General features: G+C 45.7%; 1 protein-coding gene across 2 annotated transcripts in view; it reads left to right on the top strand.

Annotated features, from left to right (window-relative positions):
• Positions 1-25,074, top strand: part of MAP2K7 (mitogen-activated protein kinase kinase 7) — a 2,576,186-nt gene that overhangs the window by 2,117,121 nt on the left and 433,991 nt on the right. For both annotated transcript variants that reach the window (XM_044084531.1, XM_044084532.1), the window contains one exon: positions 15,692-15,834. In XM_044084531.1, the coding sequence (XP_043940466.1) occupies positions 15,692-15,834 (143 nt within the window). The remainder of the gene's footprint in view (positions 1-15,691; positions 15,835-25,074) is intronic.

Raw genomic sequence — 25,074 nt, forward strand, 5'->3', positions numbered from 1 at the left:
TATCCCATAATGCTAGGCATCAGATACCCAGATCTTATTTGCCGCTTCAGCTACGAGGTTGCGATTTTACCGGCTCCAGGTTATATTACTCTTTTCTACTGTTTTATTATATATATCTATATCTATATCTATATATATATATATATATATATATATATATATATATATATATATATTTAGTTTTTTTCTTGTTAGTTTTTGTCTCTTTGTGTTTCCCTTCTAAACCCTTGAGAAACCCCCCTAAAACTCTCTTTCTGTAGTTTTTCAGTCCCCCCTCCCCCCACCCGTTAGGGTAGCATTGATATAATCAGTACTGTTTTTTTTTATTCTTTTCTACTACCTTTTTATAGATTTTATACTTGATAGTAGATATTTTTAGTAGTATTATTATATTACTATTATTTTGTTTGTGTGTAGTGTTTAAAGCAGTAGTTACCTGTTCCCTTGGTATCCCTTTTTCTATTTTTCATTATGTCTAAGGATACTAAGGTCTCAGGTTTCAAGAAGTGTGACTCGTGCTGTCAGAAGATGTCTCTGACAGACGGTCACACTTCTTGTGTGTATTGTTTGGGCCCCCTACACCTGCAGGACTCTTGTGCGGTCTGTCATGCCTTCAGTCCGAGAGTCCTGCAGGAGCGTAGGAACAAACTTATTTTGAGGGGCTTGCTTAAGCCTGAAGGGTCCCTGACTAAGCCCTCGTCGGGTAAACCCTCTAAGCCCACTAAGACGTTGCCTCCCTGTTCGGAGCCGTCGCCGAGCGGAGCTTCTGCCTCCTCGTCGGTTCCGGCTGGAATCAACACTTCGAGATCTCAGTCGGCTCCAGCCTTAGTATCGGAGCCTTCTGTGAGCCGAAAACGCTCGAGGTCTCCCTCTTTGGAGTCCGTTCGTTTGGCTCCGAGGTCTCCGTTACTACAGTCGGAGCGGAGCCATAGGTCCCACTCCTCTCGGTCCTCCAGGCTGTCCAATCACGACCTCGAGAGGGTAGTCAGTAGACCATTAAAGTCGCAGGCACTGGCCCAAATGTGGACTAGCACTTCTCAACAGACTATGGCTATCCCTGTATCTTCATCAGTTCTTCCTCCGACTCTACCACTGTGCTCGGAGCCGGAGCTCGTTGGGGCTCGAATCGTCGGAGCCAATACCACACATTTCCTCTCCCTCGTCGGCTCCGATCTCTTCATTTGTTCTGTCCACGGAGGGATCCGGGCGTCAAGACTCTCTCATCATCCCCGAGGGGGTGAGTGGCATCGAACCCTTGTCTGACCCTGTTCTCCCTCTCGGTGCCTCAGCACAGGTGAGCTCGGCTTCGACATCGGCCTCGGAGCCATCACTCTCTGTGCCGGGAGGGGTTCTCATCTCTTTGGAGCTGGGACCTTCCTCTCTGCCTGATAGGGTCGCCTTTGAGGTCATGAAGAGCGTTCTGACTCCTGGGTCGGATCTACGATCAGCCCCTTCGGCTTCTCCCCCCCATGGTGCCTGCTTCAGTCTCTGTCCACCCTCCGGACCCCAAGCGTGGAGAACAAATGCTCCAGGTCGCCCCACTGGGGGTATCTTCCTCTTCCGAGGCCTCCCCCGATCATTCGGAGGAGCCACCTCGGAAGAAAACATGTAAGAGGAAACATGTTGACTCCCCCGAGTCACCGACTTGGAGGATTCAGAAGGGTCCCCAAGGTCCCCCTCTGAGGATGTGTCCTTTTCAGACATCCTGGAGATCCTTAAGCAGAGGGGGAATTGGACTGCCCTTAAACCTTCCGAGGATGAGTCTGTGTACCTGGACACATTTGGTTCTCACCATTCCACCTCCTGGGTGTCTCCGCCTTTTGACCCGCTCATGGAAGTGGTTGCTCGGAAGGCGTGGACAGCCCCAGACTCAGTGGAACCAACTCCCCGTAGGCCCGCTAAATTTATTACAGCCCCATTGGATAAACAGTTTCTAACTAAGGGGGTCCCAGTTGATGCCATGGTGGTGGCAGCGGCCACTAAGAAGGCGTTGGCTGACCCTTCGGTACCTGTACATCCTCCTAATAAAGAGTCTAGAACAATGGACAGGTACGGGAAGCGGATGTTCTCTTCAGTGACCTTTGCTATGCGGTCGCTGAGTTATCTGTGCCATTTCACCCGACTTCAGAGGGATCTTCTCAAAGAACTGGGTGATACCCTTCAGGATCCATCGGCTGCGGGGTCTCAGGATAAGGTTAACTCCCAGCTGGCGACCTTAAGTTCCATAGTAAACTCCTCCATGCGGCTCATTTCTTATGCGGCCGATAGTGCAAGTAGGGCCGCAGGTACAGGCGTGGCTTTGAGAAGACACACCTGGATGCGGTTGTGTAACTTTGCTGACCCCTTTAAGGCGTCCTTCACAAATACCCCCTTCAATGGTTCGGCTTTGTTTGGACCACAGGTGAAGGATACACTTACCAGGTGTGAGCAGGAAGGCAAGACTGACTCTGCTGTGGGAGTCCGTTTTTCTACTCCCTCCAGACCATTTCCCAGAGGTCAGAAGAGTGGAAAAATGTGGTTTCTTAAATCCCAGAGAGTCGTGCCTGACACACGTGGTGATTTTTCCTCCAGGGGCAGAAGAGGAAACAATAATAGACGCCGCCCTAGGGGCAGAGGGGGTCCGCAAAATCAGGGTAGCAGAGAATCTTTCTCTGACAAACCCTTCCAGCACCCCTGAGGGGCTGCCCGACTGTCCATCTTCGGAGGCAGTCGGGGGAAGTTTGTCACTGTACCCAGAAGCCTGGCAACTCCTCACTCAAGACCGATGGGTACAGTCTATCATATCCGAAGGTTATAAAATTCCCTTCGTCCGCACCCCTGTAAAAACAAACAGATCCCTTCCAGATGTCCCACCCGCTCTAAGGGATCAAGCAGTTCTAGAAATTTCAAAACTGCTAAGAAAAAGAACCATCCAGCCAGTCCCAGCAGACCAGCAATGATCCGGAATTTACTCAAGGTTCTTTTTGGTACCAAAAAAGACAGGGGACTGGAGACCCATTTTGGATCTCAGCAGATTAAACAAGTCTGTTCAAAGAACGAAGTTCCGGATGGTCATGCTCCAGTCCATTCTACCCTTCTTGGGTCAGGACAGTTGGATGTGCTCCATAGACCTTCAGGATGCATACTACCATATAAAAATAGACAGGCGTTCCAGAAGGTTTCTCCGCTTCCGGCTGGGAGCTAGTCACTATCAATTCAGAGCCCTGCCCTTTGGGCTCACCACAGCCCCCAGGGTGTTCACCAAATGAATGGCAGTGGTTACGGCTCACCTGAGACGACAGGGATTCCAGGTGTTTCCATATCTAGACGACTGGCTCCTTACTGCTTCCACCAGGCATCAGCTATTGCGAGCCAGGGACTATTTACCATTCAGACTTGCTCCAAGCTAGGTATATCAATAAATTTCGAAAAGTCTGCATTGTCGCCTTGTCAGTCTATAACCTTTATAGGCGCAGAATTAGATACAAATGTCTATCTGCAAAACTTCCTCTAGACAGAGTATCAGACATTCGCCGACATGTACAGATCCTACTACAGTGCAAGACGATTCAGGCCAGACTTGTACTAAAGACATTGGGTCTCATGGCAGCAGCGATCATTTTAGTCCCCCTGGCTCGTTTTCACATGTGGATCCTCCACTGGATGCTGTTTACCCAATGGTCCTTTCAACAGCTTCCAATGTCTCACAGGATAATAATTACTCAAACATGCAAAGACCACCTGGCTTGGTGGATGGTCTCCCCTCTTGTTCTCCAGGGCAGACTGTTTGTTCTTCCTCCTCCTGTTGCCACAGTGACCACGGATGCCTCCTTGATCGGGTGGGGGGGGGGGCATTTTCAGGGCAGGACTGTCCAGGGCTCTTGGCAACCTCTAGAATACCACCTGCACATAAATGTCTTGGAGATCAGAGCAGTACTTTTAGCTGCAAGCTCTTCAGGACTCTCTACCTACCGGGACTATTGCAGTTCAGACGGACAATATGTCTGTAGTGTGGTACATCAACAAGCAGGGTGGAACCAGGTCCTATCCTTTATGTCGAGAAGCACTCAGACTCTGGCAGTGGGCGATCTCTTCCCAACGGTTTCTGATAGCAACGCACATCCCCGGAAAGTCCAACGTCATAGCAGACAGGCTAAGCAGAGCCATTCTCATGCCTCACGAGTGGTCTCTCAATCAGTTAGTAGCGGACAAGATTTTCTGCAGATGGGGTCAACCTTGCTGCGACCTTTTTGCAACCCCTCTCAACAGCAAGTGCGAAGACTTCTTCACTCTCTTTCCCCTCCCCGGCCATTCTTCCAGAGACGCTCTAGTACACGATGGTTCGGCTTTGTTTGGACCACAGGTGAAGGATACACTTACCAGGTGTGAGCAGGAAGGCAAGACTGACTCTGCTGTGGGAGTCCGTTTTTCTACTCCCTCCAGACCATTTCCCAGAGGTCAGAAGAGTGGAAAAATGTGGTTTCTTAAATCCCAGAGAGTCGTGCCTGACACACGTGGTGATTTTTCCTCCAGGGGCAGAAGAGGAAACAATAATAGACGCCGCCCTAGGGGCAGAGGGGGTCCGCAAAATCAGGGTAGCAGAGAATCTTTCTCTGACAAACCCTTCCAGTACCCCTGAGGGGCTGCCCGACTGTCCATCTTCGGAGGCAGTCGGGGGAAGTTTGTCACTGTACCCAGAAGCCTGGCAACTCCTCACTCAAGACCGATGGGTACAGTCTATCATATCCGAAGGTTATAAAATTCCCTTCGTCCGCACCCCTGTAAAAACAAACAGATCCCTTCCAGATGTCCCACCCGCTCTAAGGGATCAAGCAGTTCTAGAAATTTCAAAACTGCTAAGAAAAAGAACCATCCAGCCAGTCCCAGCAGACCAGCAATGATCCGGAATTTACTCAAGGTTCTTTTTGGTACCAAAAAAGACAGGGGACTGGAGACCCATTTTGGATCTCAGCAGATTAAACAAGTCTGTTCAAAGAACGAAGTTCCGGATGGTCATGCTCCAGTCCATTCTACCCTTCTTGGGTCAGGACAGTTGGATGTGCTCCATAGACCTTCAGGATGCATACTACCATATAAAAATAGACAGGCGTTCCAGAAGGTTTCTCCGCTTCCGGCTGGGAGCTAGTCACTATCAATTCAGAGCCCTGCCCTTTGGGCTCACCACAGCCCCCAGGGTGTTCACCAAATGAATGGCAGTGGTTACGGCTCACCTGAGACGACGGGGATTCCAGGTGTTTCCATATCTAGACGACTGGCTCCTTACTGCTTCCACCAGGCATCAGCTATTGCGAGCCAGGGACTATTTACCATTCAGACTTGCTCCAAGCTAGGTATATCAATAAATTTCGAAAAGTCTGCATTGTCGCCTTGTCAGTCTATAACCTTTATAGGCGCAGAATTAGATACAAATGTCTATCTGCAAAACTTCCTCTAGACAGAGTATCAGACATTCGCCGACACGTACAGATCCTACTACAGTGCAAGACGATTCAGGCCAGACTTGTACTAAAGACATTGGGTCTCATGGCAGCAGCGATCATTTTAGTCCCCCTGGCTCGTTTTCACATGTGGATCCTCCACTGGATGCTGTTTACCCAATGGTCCTTTCAACAGCTTCCAATGTCTCACAGGATAATAATTACTCAAACATGCAAAGACCACCTGGCTTGGTGGATGGTCTCCCCTCTTGTTCTCCAGGGCAGACTGTTTGTTCTTCCTCCTCCTGTTGCCACAGTGACCACGGATGCCTCCTTGATCGGGTGGGGGGGGGGGCATTTTCAGGGCAGGACTGTCCAGGGCTCTTGGCAACCTCTAGAATACCACCTGCACATAAATGTCTTGGAGATCAGAGCAGTACTTTTAGCGTTGCAAGCTCTTCAGGACTCTCTACCTACCGGGACTATTGCAGTTCAGACGGACAATATGTCTGTAGTGTGGTACATCAACAAGCAGGGTGGAACCAGGTCCTATCCTTTATGTCGAGAAGCACTCAGACTCTGGCAGTGGGCGATCTCTTCCCAACGGTTTCTGATAGCAACGCACATCCCCGGAAAGTCCAACGTCATAGCAGACAGGCTAAGCAGAGCCATTCTCATGCCTCACGAGTGGTCTCTCAATCAGTTAGTAGCGGACAAGATTTTCTGCAGATGGGGTCAACCTTGCTGCGACCTTTTTGCAACCCCTCTCAACAGCAAGTGCGAAGACTTCTTCACTCTCTTTCCCCTCCCCGGCCATTCTTCCAGAGACGCTCTAGTACACGATTGGCCCCGGGGTCTCCTATATGCATTTCCGCCTTTTCCCTTAATTCCCAAACTGATTCAGAAAGTGACCGCTTTGGGTTCCAGGATGATCCTCATTGCCCCTTACTGGCCTCAACAAATTTGGTTCCCATTCCTGCATAGTCACCTACTGGAGCAGCCCTGGAGTCTGGACCCAGTGCCAGACCTGTTGGTCCATCAGTCGGGCGGGCTGCACCAATTCCTTCAATCTCTCAACCTCACAGCTTGGTTGCTCCACTTCCAGCCCTAGCCAGGCTTCCACGTATTTCTCAGCCAGTGCATGAAATCATCCTTTCTTCACACAAATCTACTAACAGAAAAACCTATGCTAGTAAGTGGAGACGTTTCTCCTTCTGGGCGGAGGCCAGAAATATAAATCCTTTTACAGCCCCTGTCGACAGTGTTCTGGATTTTTTGGCAGAGCTTTTTCAAGCGGGCTCCTCTTCTGCCGCCATTAGAGTCCAATTGGCTGCTATCGCTAATTTTCACGCTGGCCTGTCAGAGACCAGCATCATGTCCCATAAACTTTGTAAAGCCTTTCTTAAAGGGACTGTTTAGCTGAGGCCTCCGGTTAGAGATCCCCCGTCTCCGTGGGATTTGAATCTGATATTAACTTCCCTGCTTCTCCCTCCTTTTGAACCTGCGGCCACCTGTTCCTTAAAATTGCTCTCCTGGAAAACTCTCTTCTTAGTAGCTATCACCTCAGCTAGAAGAATATCGGAACTTCAGGCCCTCTGTATTCATCCTCCCTATCTTGTTTTTCACAGAGATAGAGTTTCACTCAGAACTAATCCCTCCTTTTTACCCAAGATTCCTTCTGAGACAAACCTGAATCAGGCCATTGATCTTCCTGTCTTTTTTCCTAACTATTCAAACAGAGCTGAACAAAAGCTGCATTATTTGGATGTTCACAGGCAATTACGTTTCTATTTAGATAGGAAAAAACAAACTAGGAAGTCGGACCAACTCTTCCAGTCCTATGCTGAGGGCAAGCAGGGCCTGCCAGTGTCTAAAGTATCTTTATCTAGATGGTTGGCCTCTATCTTTTCCTTCATCTACCAACTAAGGCATAAAGAACTCACTACAAAGCCAAAAGCTCATTCCACCAGAGCGTTAGCTACGTCAGTAGCTTTTCAAGCAAGACTTCCAATGGAATCTATTTGTGCTGCAGCCACATGGGCCACTCCTCATAGCTTTATTTCTCATTACAAGTTGGATATGACCTCCAGGAGTCGGGCTGAGTTTGGTTCCACTGTGCTCAAGAGTATTTTCCGATGAACATTAAGAAGTTATGTACCTACCATAACGTTCCATGTTAGTTGTCTTCTTCTCACCTTCTTTCTTGCATCCCACCTGCCATCCCCCTAGCCTGGACAGACCGAGATGAATCCTTCTGAGGCCTTATTCCTCTGCTTGACTATTTTCTAGGTTATGTCCTCCTCAGTTCTTACCACTGTAGGTAAACTTTATAGTGGGGACAGGGTGTCTCCATGGTGTTAGTTATACCAAACGAGATCTGGGTATCTGACACCTAGCATTGTGGGATAGGGGGAGGGCCTCGAGCCGGTAAATTAAATAGCTCTCGAGCTTTAGTATAAGGCCGAGTCGGAGCCGAGGATCGGCTCCGAACCCATCCAGCAAGAAAGAAGGCGAGAAGAAGACAACGAACATGGAACGTTATGGTAGGTACATAACTTCTTATTCCCTCTACTTCTGCATTTAGCCAGGGGCAGTCGTCACAGGTTATCTCATAGGGGTGGATCTAATCACACAAGACAAAGTCTCCCTCATCCATCTCCACCTGTCCACGCTTCAACTGACACTGTGGGTGATAGGATTTTGATTCCTCACAGACACATTTTTTTCTGAGGATGTGCTACAAGTCCTGCAGGAGGCCAGGAAACCTACTACAAAGAAATCCAACTTATCCAAATGGAATTGGTTTTCTACTTGGTGCCTCTCTCGTAACCTGGACACACTTACTGTGGATGTTCCTTTGGTACTGTTATTTGTGTGAGTTGCTCAGTGCTGGTTTGGGTTATTCTTCTAATAAGGCCCACTTGTCAGCTATCTTTGCTTGTCTGCCTTTCTCCTTTAGCTTCTAGATTTGAGGTTAAACAGTTTCATAAAGGCATCCTTAATATTAGACCTCCCAGGAAGCCTGCTCCTTCTCCTCCCTCGGATCTTGATTTTATTTTGGAGAAGTTGACTCTGGCTCCTTTTGAGCCTGCTGCTTCAGTTTCCTTGCTACATTGTTCCTGGAAGACTGTTCTTTTGTTAGGTCTTAATTCTGCCAGACATGTCTGAGTTGCAGGTCTTTCATGAGGGAGGGTGTCCTTGCGCACTAACCCTTATTTTATGCCTAAAGTGGTTAATGAACTATCAGTGAATCAATCTATTAATCTGCTTACTTTTTTTTCCCCTGTCCACAATCTGACAGTGAGAGGGTGCAGCATACTTTGGACATGTATAGGCAACTAAAGGTTTATTTGGATAAGACTAAGGCTATTAGAAAATCTGATCAGATATTTCTGTTCACACTAGATCTTTGGGACTTGCTGTAGCCAAGCAAACTATTTCTTCAGTTTCTAAAGCTATTTCCTTTTGTTACACATTTCATGGCAAGAGCCTACCTCCTTCAGTTAAGGCTCATTCTACTAGAGCTGTGGCGAATTTGGGTTTTTTTTCAAGGGCTTGGGTGCTAATTCTAGTCTTGAGGCAGCTAACTAGACTTCTGTGCATACCTTTGCCAAGTACTCCAAGTATGATGGTATTTCTAGAGCTAGGGCTGGTTTTCCTAGTGCCGTTCTTCATGTTTTTCTTTAGGTTGCTCTTCTGCACCTTCCCCCTCCCACGTTTCCTCTTGAGATTTGGCACTCTCCCATCTGTTAAGAATACTGCATTAGTGAATGTAAGGATATAGGGCAGTTGTGTAACATCTTACCACAATGATAAGATGCCCTGGTCTTCACTGCTGCAGTATTTGCTCCCTCCCTCTACCCCCCCAGTCTTTTGCCTTCCTGGATGTACAGGTTATCTCTTGGGTTTCTTGGACTGTCTTCCTACTAGGGCATTCAGTTCTGTTTATGGTATATGTGAACATCACCTTTTTGCCCTACACTGTGCAAGTAGCGTTTAGGTGTTCAGTGTGCCATTTAAAAGCAACAAGTAGTCTTTGGTAGACTGGCTGGACGTTTGGGCTTCCACGTCAGGGAATCCCGTATGTTAAGAATACTGCAACAGTGAAGGCAAGGCCATTTACCGTTATGGTAAGATTTTGCACAACTGTACTTTTTATAGTCTTGCTGCTCTTAACTGTTTAGATAGTACCAACTTATGCAGCAGCAGGTGTTTTCAGAGTGGCAACATTAACCTGTATCCCCGAATCAAGTACAAGTAGTCTTAGTAGGTGCTTTTTCATCTTAGCTTTGAAACCATTCATTGTTGTGAAGGCATGAGCTGTTTCCATCATTATCTACCAGAGGAACAGCTACTTGCTGCTGGTAGGCCTAACACCTCTTTAGCCTGTCAACTTCTTGTGGCTCAGACTCATACCACTTGGCTTCTTCGATACCAACCAGAGGTAATCTTGCCTATTCAAAAAAATAATAATTGCATTCTAAATAGTGTATTTTAATTGAGGTGGGTGAAACTGGGTGGATGTTACTTAACATTCAGCTCCATTTTTGTATGCAGTTACCATCTTTTATTTAGTTTGCTTTATTATTTAGTGGACTCTCTGTTTAGTTGCACTTTCTAGTTGAACAGTCTGTATTCTGTAAGTGAACTTAAGTAAATTGTTTGAAAGTCTTACTTCAGAAAAAAAATAGTCAGAGAACAAGGCTTCTTAGGCTGAAACGATTAATTTGTGAATTTCTTGTTTTCTTTGTGCCTGTAAAATTGCATAGGTTAATTTTAGATTGCATAGTGCAGATGTTCATCGTGCATACAGCTGCAGTCATAACAGATGGGTTCTCCTGCCGTCAGGCGGGTCCTCGGTCGGCCGAATTCCAAAGTCTAGGTCCGGCGTCTGTTGCCGTCGCTTCTTCCTTGACATCAGTGCGACAGGGGTATAAAAGAACCAGCCGACGCCATTTTCTTCAGTCTTTCTTGCCGCACAGTGCCCGAAGCAGAAGCAGTTCGCAAGTGCCAGTCGGCCAGCTCCTGAGATTACGAATATTTCTCAACCGAAGACTTCTTGAAAGCTAAGTACCCCGTTGGCGAAACTTTTCTTGCCTCAGACCGATGTCAGACAAAGTTAATAATTGCATTTCATGTGGGAAGCAAATACCACATAAAGATTTCCATTCCCTCTGTATACCTTGCTTGGGCCCAGACCACGACGTCTCAGCCTGTCGTTTTTGTGCTACATTCAACAGACGCACTATTAAGCGTCGGGCGGAGTTCGCCCAACACTATTTTGGCAAAAAGTTTAATTACAACATGTCGTTGGATACTCTGACTCCAATTTTGAGTAAACAACGTAAAGATAAGGACCGACATACGAGGTCCTCGACTTCTACCGACACCACGCTAAAGCCGACTACAATGTGCTCCGGTTCTCAGCGAGGCACCTACGCAGCCCCTGACTACCGATGACACTTCATTAGCGGTGTCTTCTGTGCCCGAGGTCGCAGGCTCTTCGGCCATCACCCCGACTACAGATACCAAAGTCACTCTTGGGGAAACTCAGAGTTCAGACAGGCCTGCCACCTCTCAAGGTGTCTTCAGGCCACCTTCTTCTTTTTCCATTAAGGCTTACACTAAATCTAAAGCAGCCATGCATTCTAAAAGACAAGCTCCACAGGGCCCCTCTCAAGGCCCCATGCCTAAAAAGCAGATGCTCAAAATGGCTGAGGATTTGATTACTCTTATCAGGGGTTCTCAACCCCCCCTCGGACAAAAGGCCCAGAGTGGAGGAAGACTACCCTTCCTCGGACCAGGCCTCCATTACTTCAGAACATTCTGAGGACCAGGAACATTCTTACTCTCCTTTCGAAGATTCTGATGCAGAGGAGTCCATTCCCCCTGAGGATTACTCTTTTGGGGAAACCTTGCATACCTTGAGGGAACACTTCCACTGGGAAGGCCAAAAGTACTCAGACTCCAAGAAAAGGCTCAGGGATTTTCTTTTGCTCCCTCAGCACAGGCCTCTGGCTATACCTCTCCTGTCTTAGACATACTAGATGATGTGTATTCAGAGGCCAGCCTTAACCCAGATTCTTTACCTCCAGCTTCAGTCAAGCCTGACCGGTATTACCGGGTTCCTGATTCACACCAATTCCTATACAAAAGCAATGCGGCTGACCCAGAAACTATTTCACAGGGTCCCAAGGGAATTAAGGCCTCCACTGCCAAAAATCCATTACCTTCAGAGAGAGATTCCAGGGCTTTAGAAAGGTGGGGGAAAAAGGTATACACCTCGGCCACTTTAACCATGAGGGTTTTAAACTGTCAGTTCCATATGTTAAAATATCAACAGTTTTTGTTATCTCAGTTGAAAAGCAAAATGTCACAACCTGAACAACCAGACTTGGAGTTGCAGGATTTGTTGCATAGTGCAGAGCAAGTGGGTAAACATACCTTGCAATGTGGTTTTGATGCTTTAGAGGCCTCTTGTAGAGCTGCTGTTACAGGATCAGTCATACGTAGACATGCTTGGCTCTAAGAGCAAACCTTACCAGATCATGTCAAAGCTAAATTACTAGATGCACCTCTTCAAAAAGATGTATTGTTTGGTGTTAAAGCTGAGGAGGTATTAAAGAAAATGGAGGAAAAGGCAAAATCAATGCAAACAGTGAAAGATTTCCTACAGGTACAACCGCCACGTTTCAGTAGAAATTGGCCTTCAAAAAATTGGTCTTTTCCAGCCACAGACAGACCTCAAAGAGGTAGATACAGGCGCCCGAGAGGTAGAGGGCAATCTCAAGGATCATTTAGAGGCAGACAATGGCAAACACCTACACCAAGAGGGGGTGAGGATAGTTCACAGCCATTCAGAAAGCAGACCCAATGACTTCCCCCTTTGCATGCCAAGCAAGGCTCAAATGGCAGCACCTTTAGGCGAAAAACTGGCATTATTTTTGAAAAATTGGTGTATTGTCACAAAAGACAAATGGATCCTGGACATTATAGACAAAGGCTACAGATTCCACTTTCACACCCTTCCAAAAATGAGAGGCATGCCAAACCTGCCACACAATCAAAGGGCAAAGGCACAAAAACAAATTTCAGATCTCATGGACATGAAAGCTATTCAAGAGGTACCTGCACAAGAACAGGGTCAAGGTTTTTATTCCAGACTATTCCTGGTACCAAGGAAGGGCAAAGATTGGAGACCTATTTTGGACCTATCCATCCTAAACACATACTTACTCGTACCAAAGTTCAAGATGCTCACATTACAGCAGCTTCTTCCCATGCTGGGCAAGGAGTCTTGGCTGGTAACATTGGACCTCAAGGAGGCATACCTGCATGTCCCAGTCAGACAAGATTGCAGAAGATACCTCAGATTTCTTGCAGGTTCATCCCATTATCAATTCTCTGCATTGCCCTTTGGCTTATCTACTGCGCCCAGAGTGTTCACGAAATGCCTGGCATCAGTAATTGCCTTCTGCAGACTTCAAGGGATACAAATATACCCATATCTGGACGACTGTCTGATCCAAGCGGACAGCAAACACACTCTTCTGAAACACCTGGCGTTTGTAATAATGTTGTTGAAATCTCTGGGATACACAGTCAACAAAAAGAAGTCAAGACTAATACCCTCTCAAACAATAATTTTCCTGGGTGCTAGCTTGGATACAAACACCCAGATGGCTTACCTCACGCCAGAGAAACAAGGGCAATTAACTCAATACTTCAGAAAACTGGCAACCTTCACCAGGCTGACTGCAAGGAAAATCCTGCAGGCTCTGGGATTCATGGCATCTTGCATCCTGCTAATCCCATGTGCAAAGCTGCATATGAGGAAACTTCAGTGGTACCTAAAAAACTTATGGTCTCAACACAGCCACAGTTTGGAAGCAATCATACCACTGATTCCATGTCTTCAAAAGGAATTTCTGTGGTGGGCTCAAGCATGCAAAAGAAACATAGGTCTCCCATTCTGCAAGCCTCAAGCAAATCAAGTCATCACAACAGACGCCTCGGACTACGCCTGGGGGGCGCACATGGCAGATCGGTGCATTCAGGGCAAATGGTCACAAAAAGAAAAGCACCTACACATCAATCAAAAGGAAATGCTAGCAGTAATAAATGCTATTATGGCTTTCAAAGACCTACTGCATCCAGGACAACTATTGATAAGAACAGACAACACCACAGTGATGTGGTACATAAACAAACAGGGAGGAACTCATTCATATCCCCTGTGCAGACTAGCCATGTCCCTTTGGAACACGGCTCTGGAATGGCAAATCCAACTTCAAGCACAATTCCTGCCAGGGAAGGAAAACACACTGGCAGACAACCTGAGCAGAAATATGACAGATCCACACGAATGGAAGTTGCATCCTCAAGTTTTCACAATGATAATTCAAGCATGGGGAAGGCCAGACATAGATCTCTTTGCCACACTGGCCAAAGTTCTATTAAAAGCCAGAGCAGACAGACCAAAGATGATTCTCATTGCTCCAGACTGGCCAAGACAACACTGGTACCCACTCCTGAGGAGCCTGACGCATTCCCCACCATGGATCCTGCCTCTAATGCCTCTTCTTCCGACTCAGCACAACTTCAAAACTCTTCAGCTGTAAACACTCAGTCTAGCCGCATGGAGGATTCCTTAAATTCACAGCAGACCCTACTCTCCAAGGAGGTGCAGGATGTCATTTTGGAGGCCAGAAGGCCTTCCACTAGAAAAGCCTACTCCGCAAAATGGAAACGGTTTTGTGTCTGGAATCAGAAAAAGGGTCAGAATCCTGGAATACTGAATTTACCTCAAATAATACAGTACCTAGCCGAGCTGCTAGGCAGTGGACTTTCATTCTCCTCCATCAAAATCCATGCCTCAGCCATTTCTGCAGAGTACAACACTGATCCTCCTTTATTCTCTCACCCTCTCTTAAGGCAGTTCCTCAGAGGGGCTAAGAATATAAAACCCCCAAGGAAGCAACCCGTACCTGCTTGGGACCTCAATTTCATTCTAGAAAAACTAACCCTGCCTCCTTTTGAGCCAGCTGCTTCAACAGATCTGCAATATTTGTCATGGAAAACAGAAGGCTATCAACTCAGCATGCAGGGTTTCGGAACTACAAGCCCTCATGGCTGTGCAGCCTTTCATCATTTTCCATCAGGACAGAGTTTCCTTACGAACCAATCCTTCATTTATGCCAAAGGTAGTATCCAGGGTAGCCTTGAATCAGGCTTTCCACTTACCTACCTTTTACCCTAATCCACAAAACAAAGGGGAGAGGTTACTACATTCCTTGGACATTCACAGACAGCTCCGTTATTATTTGGACAGAACAAAGCCTTTCAGAAAACCAGAGCAACTCTTTGTGTCCTATGCTACAGGTGCTCAAGGGAAGCCTATTTCCAAACAGACAATCTCAAAATGGATAGCCCACTGCATACGCTTTTGTTACTCTTTTCATGGTAAAACTGTACCTACAGGCATCAGATCTCACTCCACAAGGGCCACAGCTACCTCTGCTGCTTTCCTCAGGGGGGTTCCTACCAAAGATATTTTGGAAGCAGCCACTTGGAGTTCTGTACATACTTTCTCCAAGCACCATCACCTACCATTATACTCCAAAACTAGAGCGGGCTTTGCCACTGCAGTCTTGCAGGGCATCCTGGCTCCACCTAGCTCCACTTAGTGCCTACCACCCCTTTATTAGCTTTGGGATTCTACCCATCTGTTATGACTGCAGCTGTATGCACGATGAACATAGTACAGTTTTGTACCTACCATAAATGTAGATGTTCGAGTGCTAATACAGCTGCAGTCCAGGTTTCCCTCCCTCCTTCCCCTCTTGGGACAGGCCTTATGGCTAACACCTCCTCATACAACCTCATTTGGGTATTCTTTTATGGTGTATTTGCTTGCAACTATTGTTTTTTGATTATATTGCATTTGCTTTATTACATAAATTTATGTTTTGCCTTCCTTCTGGGGGCACCTGACATCTGGGGCAAGAAAAACTGAAGAAAATGGCGTTGGCTGGTTCTTTTATACCCCTGTCTCACTGACGTCAGGGAAGAAGCGACGACAACCGACGCCGGACCTAGACTTTGGAATTCGGCCAACTGAGGACCCGCCTGACGGCAGGAGAACCCATCTGTTATGACTGCAGCTGGATTAGCACTCGAACATCTACATTTATGGTAGGTACAAAACTGTACTTTTCTGTGCGTCAGTTGACTGAAGTAATTTAGTTTACTTATGTTTTTGTTTGTATCTCTAGGTTGAACTGGCCACTGGTCAGTTTCCATACAAAAACTGTAAAACAGATTTTGAGGTTTTAACAAAGGTGCTTCAGGAGGACCCCCCTCTTCTTCCAAATAACATGAGCTTCTCCATGGACTTCCAGTCCTTTGTTAAAGACTGGTAAGTGACATTCCATAATTGTATTCCCATGTGCAACAAGGGTAGATCCCTTGTACCCGTTTATGAAGTCTTGAAATGGAAATACTGATCAGAATGTGCAAAATTCAAGTATGTTGCTGGCTTGAGTTAAGATATGATTTTATATTTACAGCATGTAGGTAGATGTTCTAATAGATAACTACTTTGACAGTAACAGAACCAATGCATGTCAGGTGGTGGTAATATTCTGCAGAGTACTTTGGTAAGTAGCACTAGCATTCTTGGCATTAGCAAGTCATTTGTTATGCGAGTGTACATATATTTCTAAACAAAGGAGGGCACACTGCTTATACTTAATAGTTAATTTTTATTGTACTGTGTGCAGCTGACTTGATCCTGATTTAATCTGGTGGCATAACCTAGAGTTTAAAGGTATGTGTTTCAGAAAAATCTTCATTTGCTAGGTAGTTTGTGTCGCCACTTACATAATGTTCATTTTTTTTTTTTTTTTTTTTTTTTTGCTAGTCGCTTAACCAGATCAGTGCCTCCAGGATTACTCAAAATAAAATAAGGCATTTTTTTTAAACCAGTCTCTGTATGTTTTGTTCTCAGTGCCCTTAACCACCCTTTTGAACTGTTCATTCTTTCTAGGGGAGAAAGCCTGCAGGCCCTTTCATTCCTCCAGGAGGCATACTTCTCATCTTTGCTCAAGAATTCTGGACAAAGCAAAAGTAGTGTTGAGGGAGGAGGGGCAAAGGCATAATGTCAGACATTTTTGAATTTTCTAATTTGGCTAAAAAAAGTTAGTAGAGCAACAGGTTTTGGATTAACATTTTTTCCCAAGAGTATGAAAAACATCTTGTATTATTGACTGACTTTAATCCTCAGTGAGTTATCAGAAAAGTTAAACATTTTACATGAGGCAGGGCAAAAATATGAAGCAAGATAGGGGCATTCTGCAGAATGAGGGTCAATTGAAACATATGCCAGGAGTCAAGAGTTTGGTGATGATAATAGAGCATTCATGTGTTGCGGGAGGTGAGATTTTGTTTTCCTAACTCCCTCCCCTTACTGCAACTGAGACTTCCATATATCACTTGCCATAAGGGTACTAATTTCCCAGTATGTAGTATGATTGCAGTCGTCATGGCCTCCACATGAACCAGCAGAGCCACCTGTCCTTTGCTAGCTTCTCCACCATCCAGTGTTATCTGGTGCAAAAGTCAGGACATTATCCTTTTTTGACCTGGCCAGTCTCGTCATGTCTGTTTCAGTATTAAGTACTTAAGAACATATTGAGATTCAGCATAAAGTTACGAGACTAGAGAACAGCATCTCTGTCAGGATTGAAGTACACTCTTCTGAAAAGTTGGTGTTTAGGGACTTTTCAAAGGAGGCTTTGCAGTCACTGTATTAGAGAGCAAAGCTGATTTCATAGGATTGTATTCTGGTAAACAAAAGAAGGCTTTTTACCCAGAGGTCTCAAGGCAGGTCCTGGGAATATGTGGCAGTCCCTTACTTGATTGTTTGAAACCAAACCTCAGCTCTTGCAAAGATGCAAGGCCCAGTTTCTGGAGAGTAGGGAAGGTTAATTGATAGGATTTTAGACGTTTGCTTAGCAGCAGCGTACACCCACTGTAGTTTCTGGCGCATGAAGCCCTAGCCAAAAGCTGAGTTGTAGAATTCTGCACCCATTGCAGTCATACCAGGCAAACATATGAGAAGCCAAGAAAAAGGCAATTACATATTTTTAAGTAGGAAAGACATGAACATGAATCAGTGTCAGAGGGATCTGTAAGATGAACAGGATACTTAAGCCAAACATCATTCTTCAGTTGGAAATAAGATTTCTTGACAGCAGCTGACACACTACCTTTAAATGACCACCTGTTATAAATTATACCCAGATCTCACAAAGGGCACACATTTCTTTATAGTAACACCACTATAACAACTTGTGGGGGAAGAGGGCAGAGGTTGCAGAAGACTGATGGATGTTCTTCGTGTTTCACTGTTGCAGTCCTTACATTTGGGTTATCTGCTTGCAGTAGCCCTCAGTCGGCCTGATTAACAAAGTCTTGGGTCCTGCGTCGGATGCTTTTCCTTCTTCCATGACGAGAGGTTGTCAGGGGTATAAAACATGCAGCCGACGCCATTACATCAGTCTTTCTTGCCGTATGGTGCCCGAAGGAGAAGCAGTTCGCAAGTGCCAGTTAGCTGACTCCTGAAATTTTCATTTTCGAGTTTCAGAACCGAAGTCTTAAACTACATCAAAGTACCCCATTGGGAAAACATTTTTCTTGCTCCTTACCAATGTCAGTAAAAGTTAATAATTGCATTACTTGTGGAAAGCAAATACTTCATAAAGATTTTCATTCGTACTTTATTCCTTGACTGGGCCCTGACCATGACGTACCTTGCTGTCTGTTTTGTGCTTTATTTAGTCAGGGCACTGTCCGTCTGTATATTTTTGCCTCTAAATATTTCGGTTCTCTGTTTAATTATCCAGAAATGTCGTCGGTTAGCCATCCGACTACCGGGATTCTGAAAAAACGCAAAGATAAAGACAGAGACAGGCCGCCTAGGTCCAAAGCTGCCGACGGCGCTTCTCCTAAGCCAGTCGCCAGTTCGCCGGTACTCAGTGAGGTGCTTTTGCAGCCCCTGATACCCGCTACTTCTGATTCGCAGGCCTCTACTGAGACCCATTCGGAGTCCGGAATGCCACGAGATGCTTCACTGTGGAACCTGTGGATGTCACTACCTTGGATGGGTCCAGTGCCGCTGTGCAGGCACCGGCTTCTGAGGGTGTATTCAGGCCTACGGACTTGCATATTAAACAGACACCTCCTTTTTCATTTAGGCCTAAATCCAGAACCATGCCTAAGAAACCAACGCCCAGGCCGCATACTCAGACCTCTGTGCCTAAAAAACAAATAAGAATGGCTGAGGATCTTATAACTTTAATCAGGAGAAGCCAACCTCCCCCCTCTAAGAGACCTAGGACTGAAGTTGTTTATGAATCTTCTGACCAGGATTCTGATTTTTCTGATTCTTCTGATGACCTGGATTTGCCCTTATCTACTCATAAGGATTCTGATGCAGAGGACTGTATTCCCTCTGTTTCCCCTCCAGAAGATTTTTCTTTTGGTGAAACCTTACATACTCTAAGGGAGCATTTCCACTGGGAAAGCCAGGATTTTTCTGATTCAAAAAAGAGGCTTAGGGATTTCTTACTCCTGCCTCAGCATAGGCCTTTAGCTATACCTCCTTTACTAGACATTGTTGATGATGCCTTTTCGGAATCTAGTTTGGCCCCTGATTCTTTGCCTCCTGCTCCCAGAAAACCTGACAGATATTACAGGGTTCCTGATTCACATAAGTTTCTTTTTAAAACCCCTATGGCGGATCCAGAGACTATTTCACAGGGACCCAAGGGCATTAAGACTTCTACTGCTAAAAACCCTACCCCTTCTGATAGAGACTCCAGGGTGCTGGATAGATGTGGTAAGAAGGTTTACACTTCTGCACCCTTGGCCATTTGGGCTTTACCAGTTTCATATGTTAAAGTACCAACAACATGTTATTGGGTTGCTTAAACAGAAAATGATGATGATTCCTGACTGTGCTGAAAATAAAGAATTACAGGATTTAATGCATTCTGCTGTACAGGTTGGTAAACATACTTTGCAATGTAAATTTTATTTATTAGAGGCCTCTTGCAGGGCTGCTGTTTCTGGATCTGTGCTCAGAAGGCATGCTTGGCTTAAGGAGCAATCTTTGCCTGATCATGTTAAAGCTAAACTATTGGATGCTCCCTTAATTCAGGACCGCCTGTTTGGCAACAAAGCTGAGGAAGTTCTTAAAAAGATGGAAGATAAAGCTAAATCTATGCAAACTGTTAAAGATTTTTTGCAATTTCAGCCTCCTAGATTTAGTAGACATTGGCCTTCTAAGAATTGGTCCTTTCCGGCCCCTTCCAGGTCTTCTCAAGCCAAACCTAGAGGGGGCACACAAGACTAAGCAGTAGGGGATTTCCAAACCCAAATCTGGGAATAGTAAGACTCCCCCTAAGGAAAACTGTCTCAGTGGTGACTTGTTTTTAAAACTTCCAAGCACTTCCCAACTGAATGCTCCTTTAGGCGGAAAGATTGATGTTAAGTTGTCCATCTCGCCTTTGTTCTTGCCATTTGGGTTACTCGGCCATCTTCTATAGCTCGAGAGCGGATGTTCTTCATTCCACATTGCTGCAGTCCTAACTATTGGGTAGTCCGCTGTCCAGTCGGCCCGAATACCAAAGTATATGGCTGACGTCGGTCAGGGCGCATTAGACTGACGTCAGTACGTCAGGGTACTAATGCGCATGACCGACGTCATATCCTCAGTCTTTTTTGCCGCATGGTCCGATGCAGAAGCAATTTTGCGAGTGCAGGTTGGCGTTCTGAAAGTTTCTGAAGCCAGAGTTTCAGACCGAATCAAAGTTGGCTAAGTACCCGTTGGGGAATATTTTGGTTTTTCTTGCCTCAGTATTTAACCGGATGTCAGAAAAAGTGAATAACTGTATTTCTTGTGGGAAACAGATACCTCATAGGGATTACCATACTTTGTGTATACCTTGTTTAGGGCCTGAGCACGACGTTGTTGGATGCCGCTCTTGTGCTAGATTTAACAAACGCACTATTAAGAGAAGGTTAGACTGTGCCAGGTTAGTGTTTGGGAAGCGTTGTAATTACAAAATGCCGTCGGATGCTCCGGCCGCTTCGCTAAAAACGCAAGGACAAAACAGCAATGCCTAGAGTGGAGGAACCGACAGTCCCAGGCGTCGGTTCTTTAGAGGGCTCAGTGGAGCGGAGGTTTTGCCAGGTGTTTCTTTGGAGTCTCAGGGAGAGACTTTACTGTTACAGGATGTATCCTCTCAGGAAGTAGGCCAGGCTGAGGGGGCTTCTCAGGTGGCTGTTCTTCCCTCTCTTCCTAAGGTGGTCAGAGCCTCCCCTTCTGTTGCCAAGGCTTCTTTGAGGGGCAGGCCGAGTTTTGCTTCAGTGGGGGTTTCTCCTAGTACTTCAGGGTCTTTGCCTAAGAAACATATGCTTAAAATGGCAGAGGATTTGATTACTATGATTCGGGGTTCTATGCCCCCTCCTGATAAGAGGCCTAGGGTGGAATCTGAGTTTGAGAGTTTTGAGCAATGCTCGGAGGCTTCTGAGTCTTCGGCTGAAGACTTGCAGGAGTTCCCTCCTTATTCTGATTCTGATGTGGATGATTCTACTCCTTCAGCTTCCCCTCCTGAGGATTTTTCATTTTCAGAGACTTTGCATTCCATGAGGGAGCATTTTAAATGGGAAGGTCAAGATTTCTCTGATTCCAGGAAAAGGCTTAGGGAATTCTTGTTTTTACCTCAGCACAGGCCTTTAGCTATACCTCCTGTTTTGAATGTGGTGGAAGATGTTTTTGCAGAGGCTTCCCTGAATCCGGATTCTTTGCCTCCTGCCCCAGTTAAACCGGATAGGTATTATAGGGTGCCTGAAGCTCATAAGTTTCTTTTTAAGAGTCCTAGGGCAGACCCGGAAACTGTCTCTCAGGGGCCTAAAGGTGTGAAGGCCTCAGTTGTTAAAAATCCTGTCCCTCCTGATAAAGAGGCAAGGGCTTTGGATAGATGGGGAAAGAAAGTGTATACTTCTTCCACTTTAGCCATGAGGGCGTTGAATTGTCAGTTTCACATGTTAAAATATCAGAATTATCTTCTTTCACAGTTAAAATCTAAGGTGGATGCTCTGGCGGAAGGTATTGAGTGTAAAGAGTTGCAGGATTTAGTTCATGTGTCTGAACAAGTGGGTAAACATTCCTTGCAATGTGGTTTTGATGCTGTGCAGGCCTCCTCCAGGGTGGCTGCCACTGGTTCTGTTCTTCGAGGCACGCCTGGTTGAGAGATCAGAACTTAGCTGAGCATGTTAAGACAAGGATTTTGGATGCTCCTTTACAGTCTGATGTGTTGTTTGGTTCGCCTGTGGAAGCAGTTTTAAAGAAGATGGAGGACAAGGCTAAGTCTATGCAAACTGTTAAGGATTTTTTGCAGGTGCAGTCTCCGAAGTTTAGTAGAAATTGGCCTGCTAAGGGATGGACTTATCCTGCTTATGATTCCCAGTCTAGGGGTAGGTCTAGACGTGGTAGGGGCAGAGCTCAAGGTGCTTTTAGGCCTAGGGCAGGGAGTTCACCTGCTCAGACTTCTGGTGAGGGCAGGGGTCAGTCCTTTCGTAAGCAGACCCAATGACCTGCCTTTTCAGCTGCCAGTACCTTCTCGCCTGGCGGCACCTCTAGGAGGAAGACTGTCTCTTTTCAAAGAAAATTGGGATTTAATTACCCAAGACAAATGGGTTCTGGATATCATTCACCACGGTTACAGGTTTTATTTCCATACCTTGCCTCCTTTCAAAGGCATGCCAGACATTCCTCCTCTACAAAGACAAGAGGCTTACAAGCAAATTTCTCAGTTACTCCAAATAGGGGCCATTCAGCTGGTTCCTGTGCCAGAAAGGGGCCTAGGATTTTATTCTCGCCTGTTCCTAGTACCAAAGAAGGGGAACACGTGGAGACCAATTTTGGATTTATCTATCCTCAACACTTATCTGGACATTCCCAAGTTCAAAATGTTGACGTTACAACAGCTTTTACCTCTGCTGGGCAAGGATCACTGGATGGTAACTTTAGATCTCAAGGAAGCTTACCTTCATGTGCCTATAAGACTAAGTTGCAGAAAGTATCTGCGTTTTCGAGCTGGAAATTTTCATTATCAGTTCTCTGCATTGCCCTTTGGCTTATCTACTGCGCCCAGAGTATTCACAAAGGTTCTGGCTCCAGTGATAGCTTACTTCAGGCTAAAAGGAATTCAAATCTATCCTTACCTGGACGATTGCCTGATTCTGGCTCAAGAAAAGAAAGACCTTCTACAGCATTTGGAATATGTCATAGCAGTGCTAAGATGCCTAGGGTATTCTGTGAACGAAATAAAGTCCAGTCTAGTACCCTCTCAAGACATGTGCTTTCTGGGTGTGAGACTGAATACAGCAGCCCAGATGGCCTTTTTAACCCCGGACAAACAAAAGAATCTTTCCAGTTACTTCCATCAACTATCTCTTCAGTCCGGGCTGACTGCAAGGACAGTCCTTCAAGCCTTAGGGTTCATGGCATCTTGTATTCTGGTGCTTCCCAATGCCAAACTGCATATGAGGAAGCTACAATGGTATCTCAAAATGTATGGACACAGCACTGCCAGGATTTGGACACTGTCATTCAAATAATACCTTGCATTCAAAAGGAATTTTTGTGGTGGGCTCAGGAATGTCACCTAAACAAGGGACTCTCTGTGACCCGGCCAGAGGCGAGTCAAATTCTAACGACAGATGCCTCAGACATTGCTTGGGGAGCTCATCTAAATGGAAAGTGGATACAAGACAAGTGGCCTGCCAGACTACAGCATCTACATATCAACATGAAGGAGATGTTAGCAGTCCAGTTTGCATTAATGGCTTTCAAGGAGTTACTTCTTCCAGGGCAGGTGTTGATTCTAACAGACAACACAACTGTCATGTGGTACATCAACAAACAAGGGGAACACATTCTTACCCATTGTGCAGGCAAGCAATGATTTTATGGGAGACTGCGCTAAGCTTGCAACTAACTCTTCAGGCAAGGTTTCTGCCGGAGCACAGAACTCCTTAGCAGATGTGTTAAGCAGACAAATCATGGATCCCCACGAGTGGAAACTGGATCTTCATGTATTTCAAAAGTTGACAGTGTCCTGGGGAACTCCAGACATAGATCTGTTCGCTTCTCCACTAAACCACCAGCTGCCAAAGTTTTGCACAAAGAGGTTTCATCACACAGCTTGGAAAGTGGATGCTCTTTCTTTCAGTTGGAAAAATCTTCATGTGTATGCGTTTCCACCTCTGCCTCTTCTTCCAAAGGTGCTTCTAAAGGTCAGACAAGACAAGCCACGGATGATTTTAATAGCTCCAGATTGGCCTCGGCAGCACTGGTACCCATTACTGAGGAGTCTGGTAAAGAAGCCTCCATGGCCTTTACCCTTGATTCCACATCTATTGTCTCAGCAGGACGGTCGTCTGCTCAATGTCAAGCTTCACTCTCTTCATCTAACAGCTTGGCATATTCTGTTTTGAAAGACAGCAGGTCTCAACTTCCTCAACAAGTTTTAAATGTGATTATGGAAGCCAGAAGACCTAGTACAAGGAAAGTGTACGCAGAAAAATGGAAGAGATTTTTATTTTGGACTGCAGCAAAGAATTTGGAGATTTCAGAGCCTAATTTGAGTGTGGCTCTTCAATATCTTACTGAGTTATTGGACAAAGGTTTGTCTTTCTCTTCCATTAAGATTCATGCTGCAGCAATTTCAGCTCACTATGATTGTGACGCACCATTGTTTTCACATCCTTTGTTCAAGCAATTTCTTAGAGGAACAAAGAATATAAGACCCCCGTAGAGCTCCTACTCCTGCTTGGGATCTCAATTTTGTGTTGGAGAAACTTACTCTACAACCTTTTGAGCCTGCAGCTACTGCTGAACTGAAATACTTGTCATGGAAGACTGCTTTTTGTTGGCCATTACTTCTGCAAGAAGGGTTTCTGAGTTACAGGCCCTTATGGCGGTTGAGCCTTTTGATTTTTCATAAGGATAGGGTATCATTACGCACTAATCCTTCCTTTATGCCTAAAGTGGTTTCTAGTGTGGCTTTAAACCAAACTATTCATTTGCCTACTTTTATGCAGATCCCCAAAATAAAGGGGAAAAGATTTTGCACACTTTAGATGTACACAGGCAATTGCGTTATTATTTGAGCAGGACTAAGGATTTCAGGCAGTCTCAGCAGTTGTTTGTTTCTTTTGCTTTGAGTTCTCAGGGCAAGCCTGTGTCAAAACAAACTATTTCTAGGTGGATTGGGTTTTGCATTGCATTTTGTTATTCCCATCATGGCAAGGAGATTCCAGCTGGGATTAGGCCTCATTCCACTAGGGCTACTGCCACTTCAACAGCTTTTTAAGGGGTGGCAACTAAGGATATTTTGGAGGCAGCTACTTGGAGTTCAGTGCATACTTTCTCTAAGCATTACCACCTTCCTCTCTACTCTAAGTCTAGGGCTGGTTTTGCCACAGCTATTTTGCAAGGCATGTTATCAGCTCCTGCTTCCTTATGATTTGCCAGCCTCCCTTACCGCTGCTTTGGGATTCTACCCAATAGTTAGGACTGCAGCAA

Source organism: Protopterus annectens, chromosome 9.part0 (assembly GCF_019279795.1).
Source record: "Protopterus annectens isolate FY-2018-M chromosome 9.part0, PAN1.0, whole genome shotgun sequence".
Classification (NCBI taxonomy): domain Eukaryota; kingdom Metazoa; phylum Chordata; order Ceratodontiformes; family Protopteridae; genus Protopterus; species Protopterus annectens.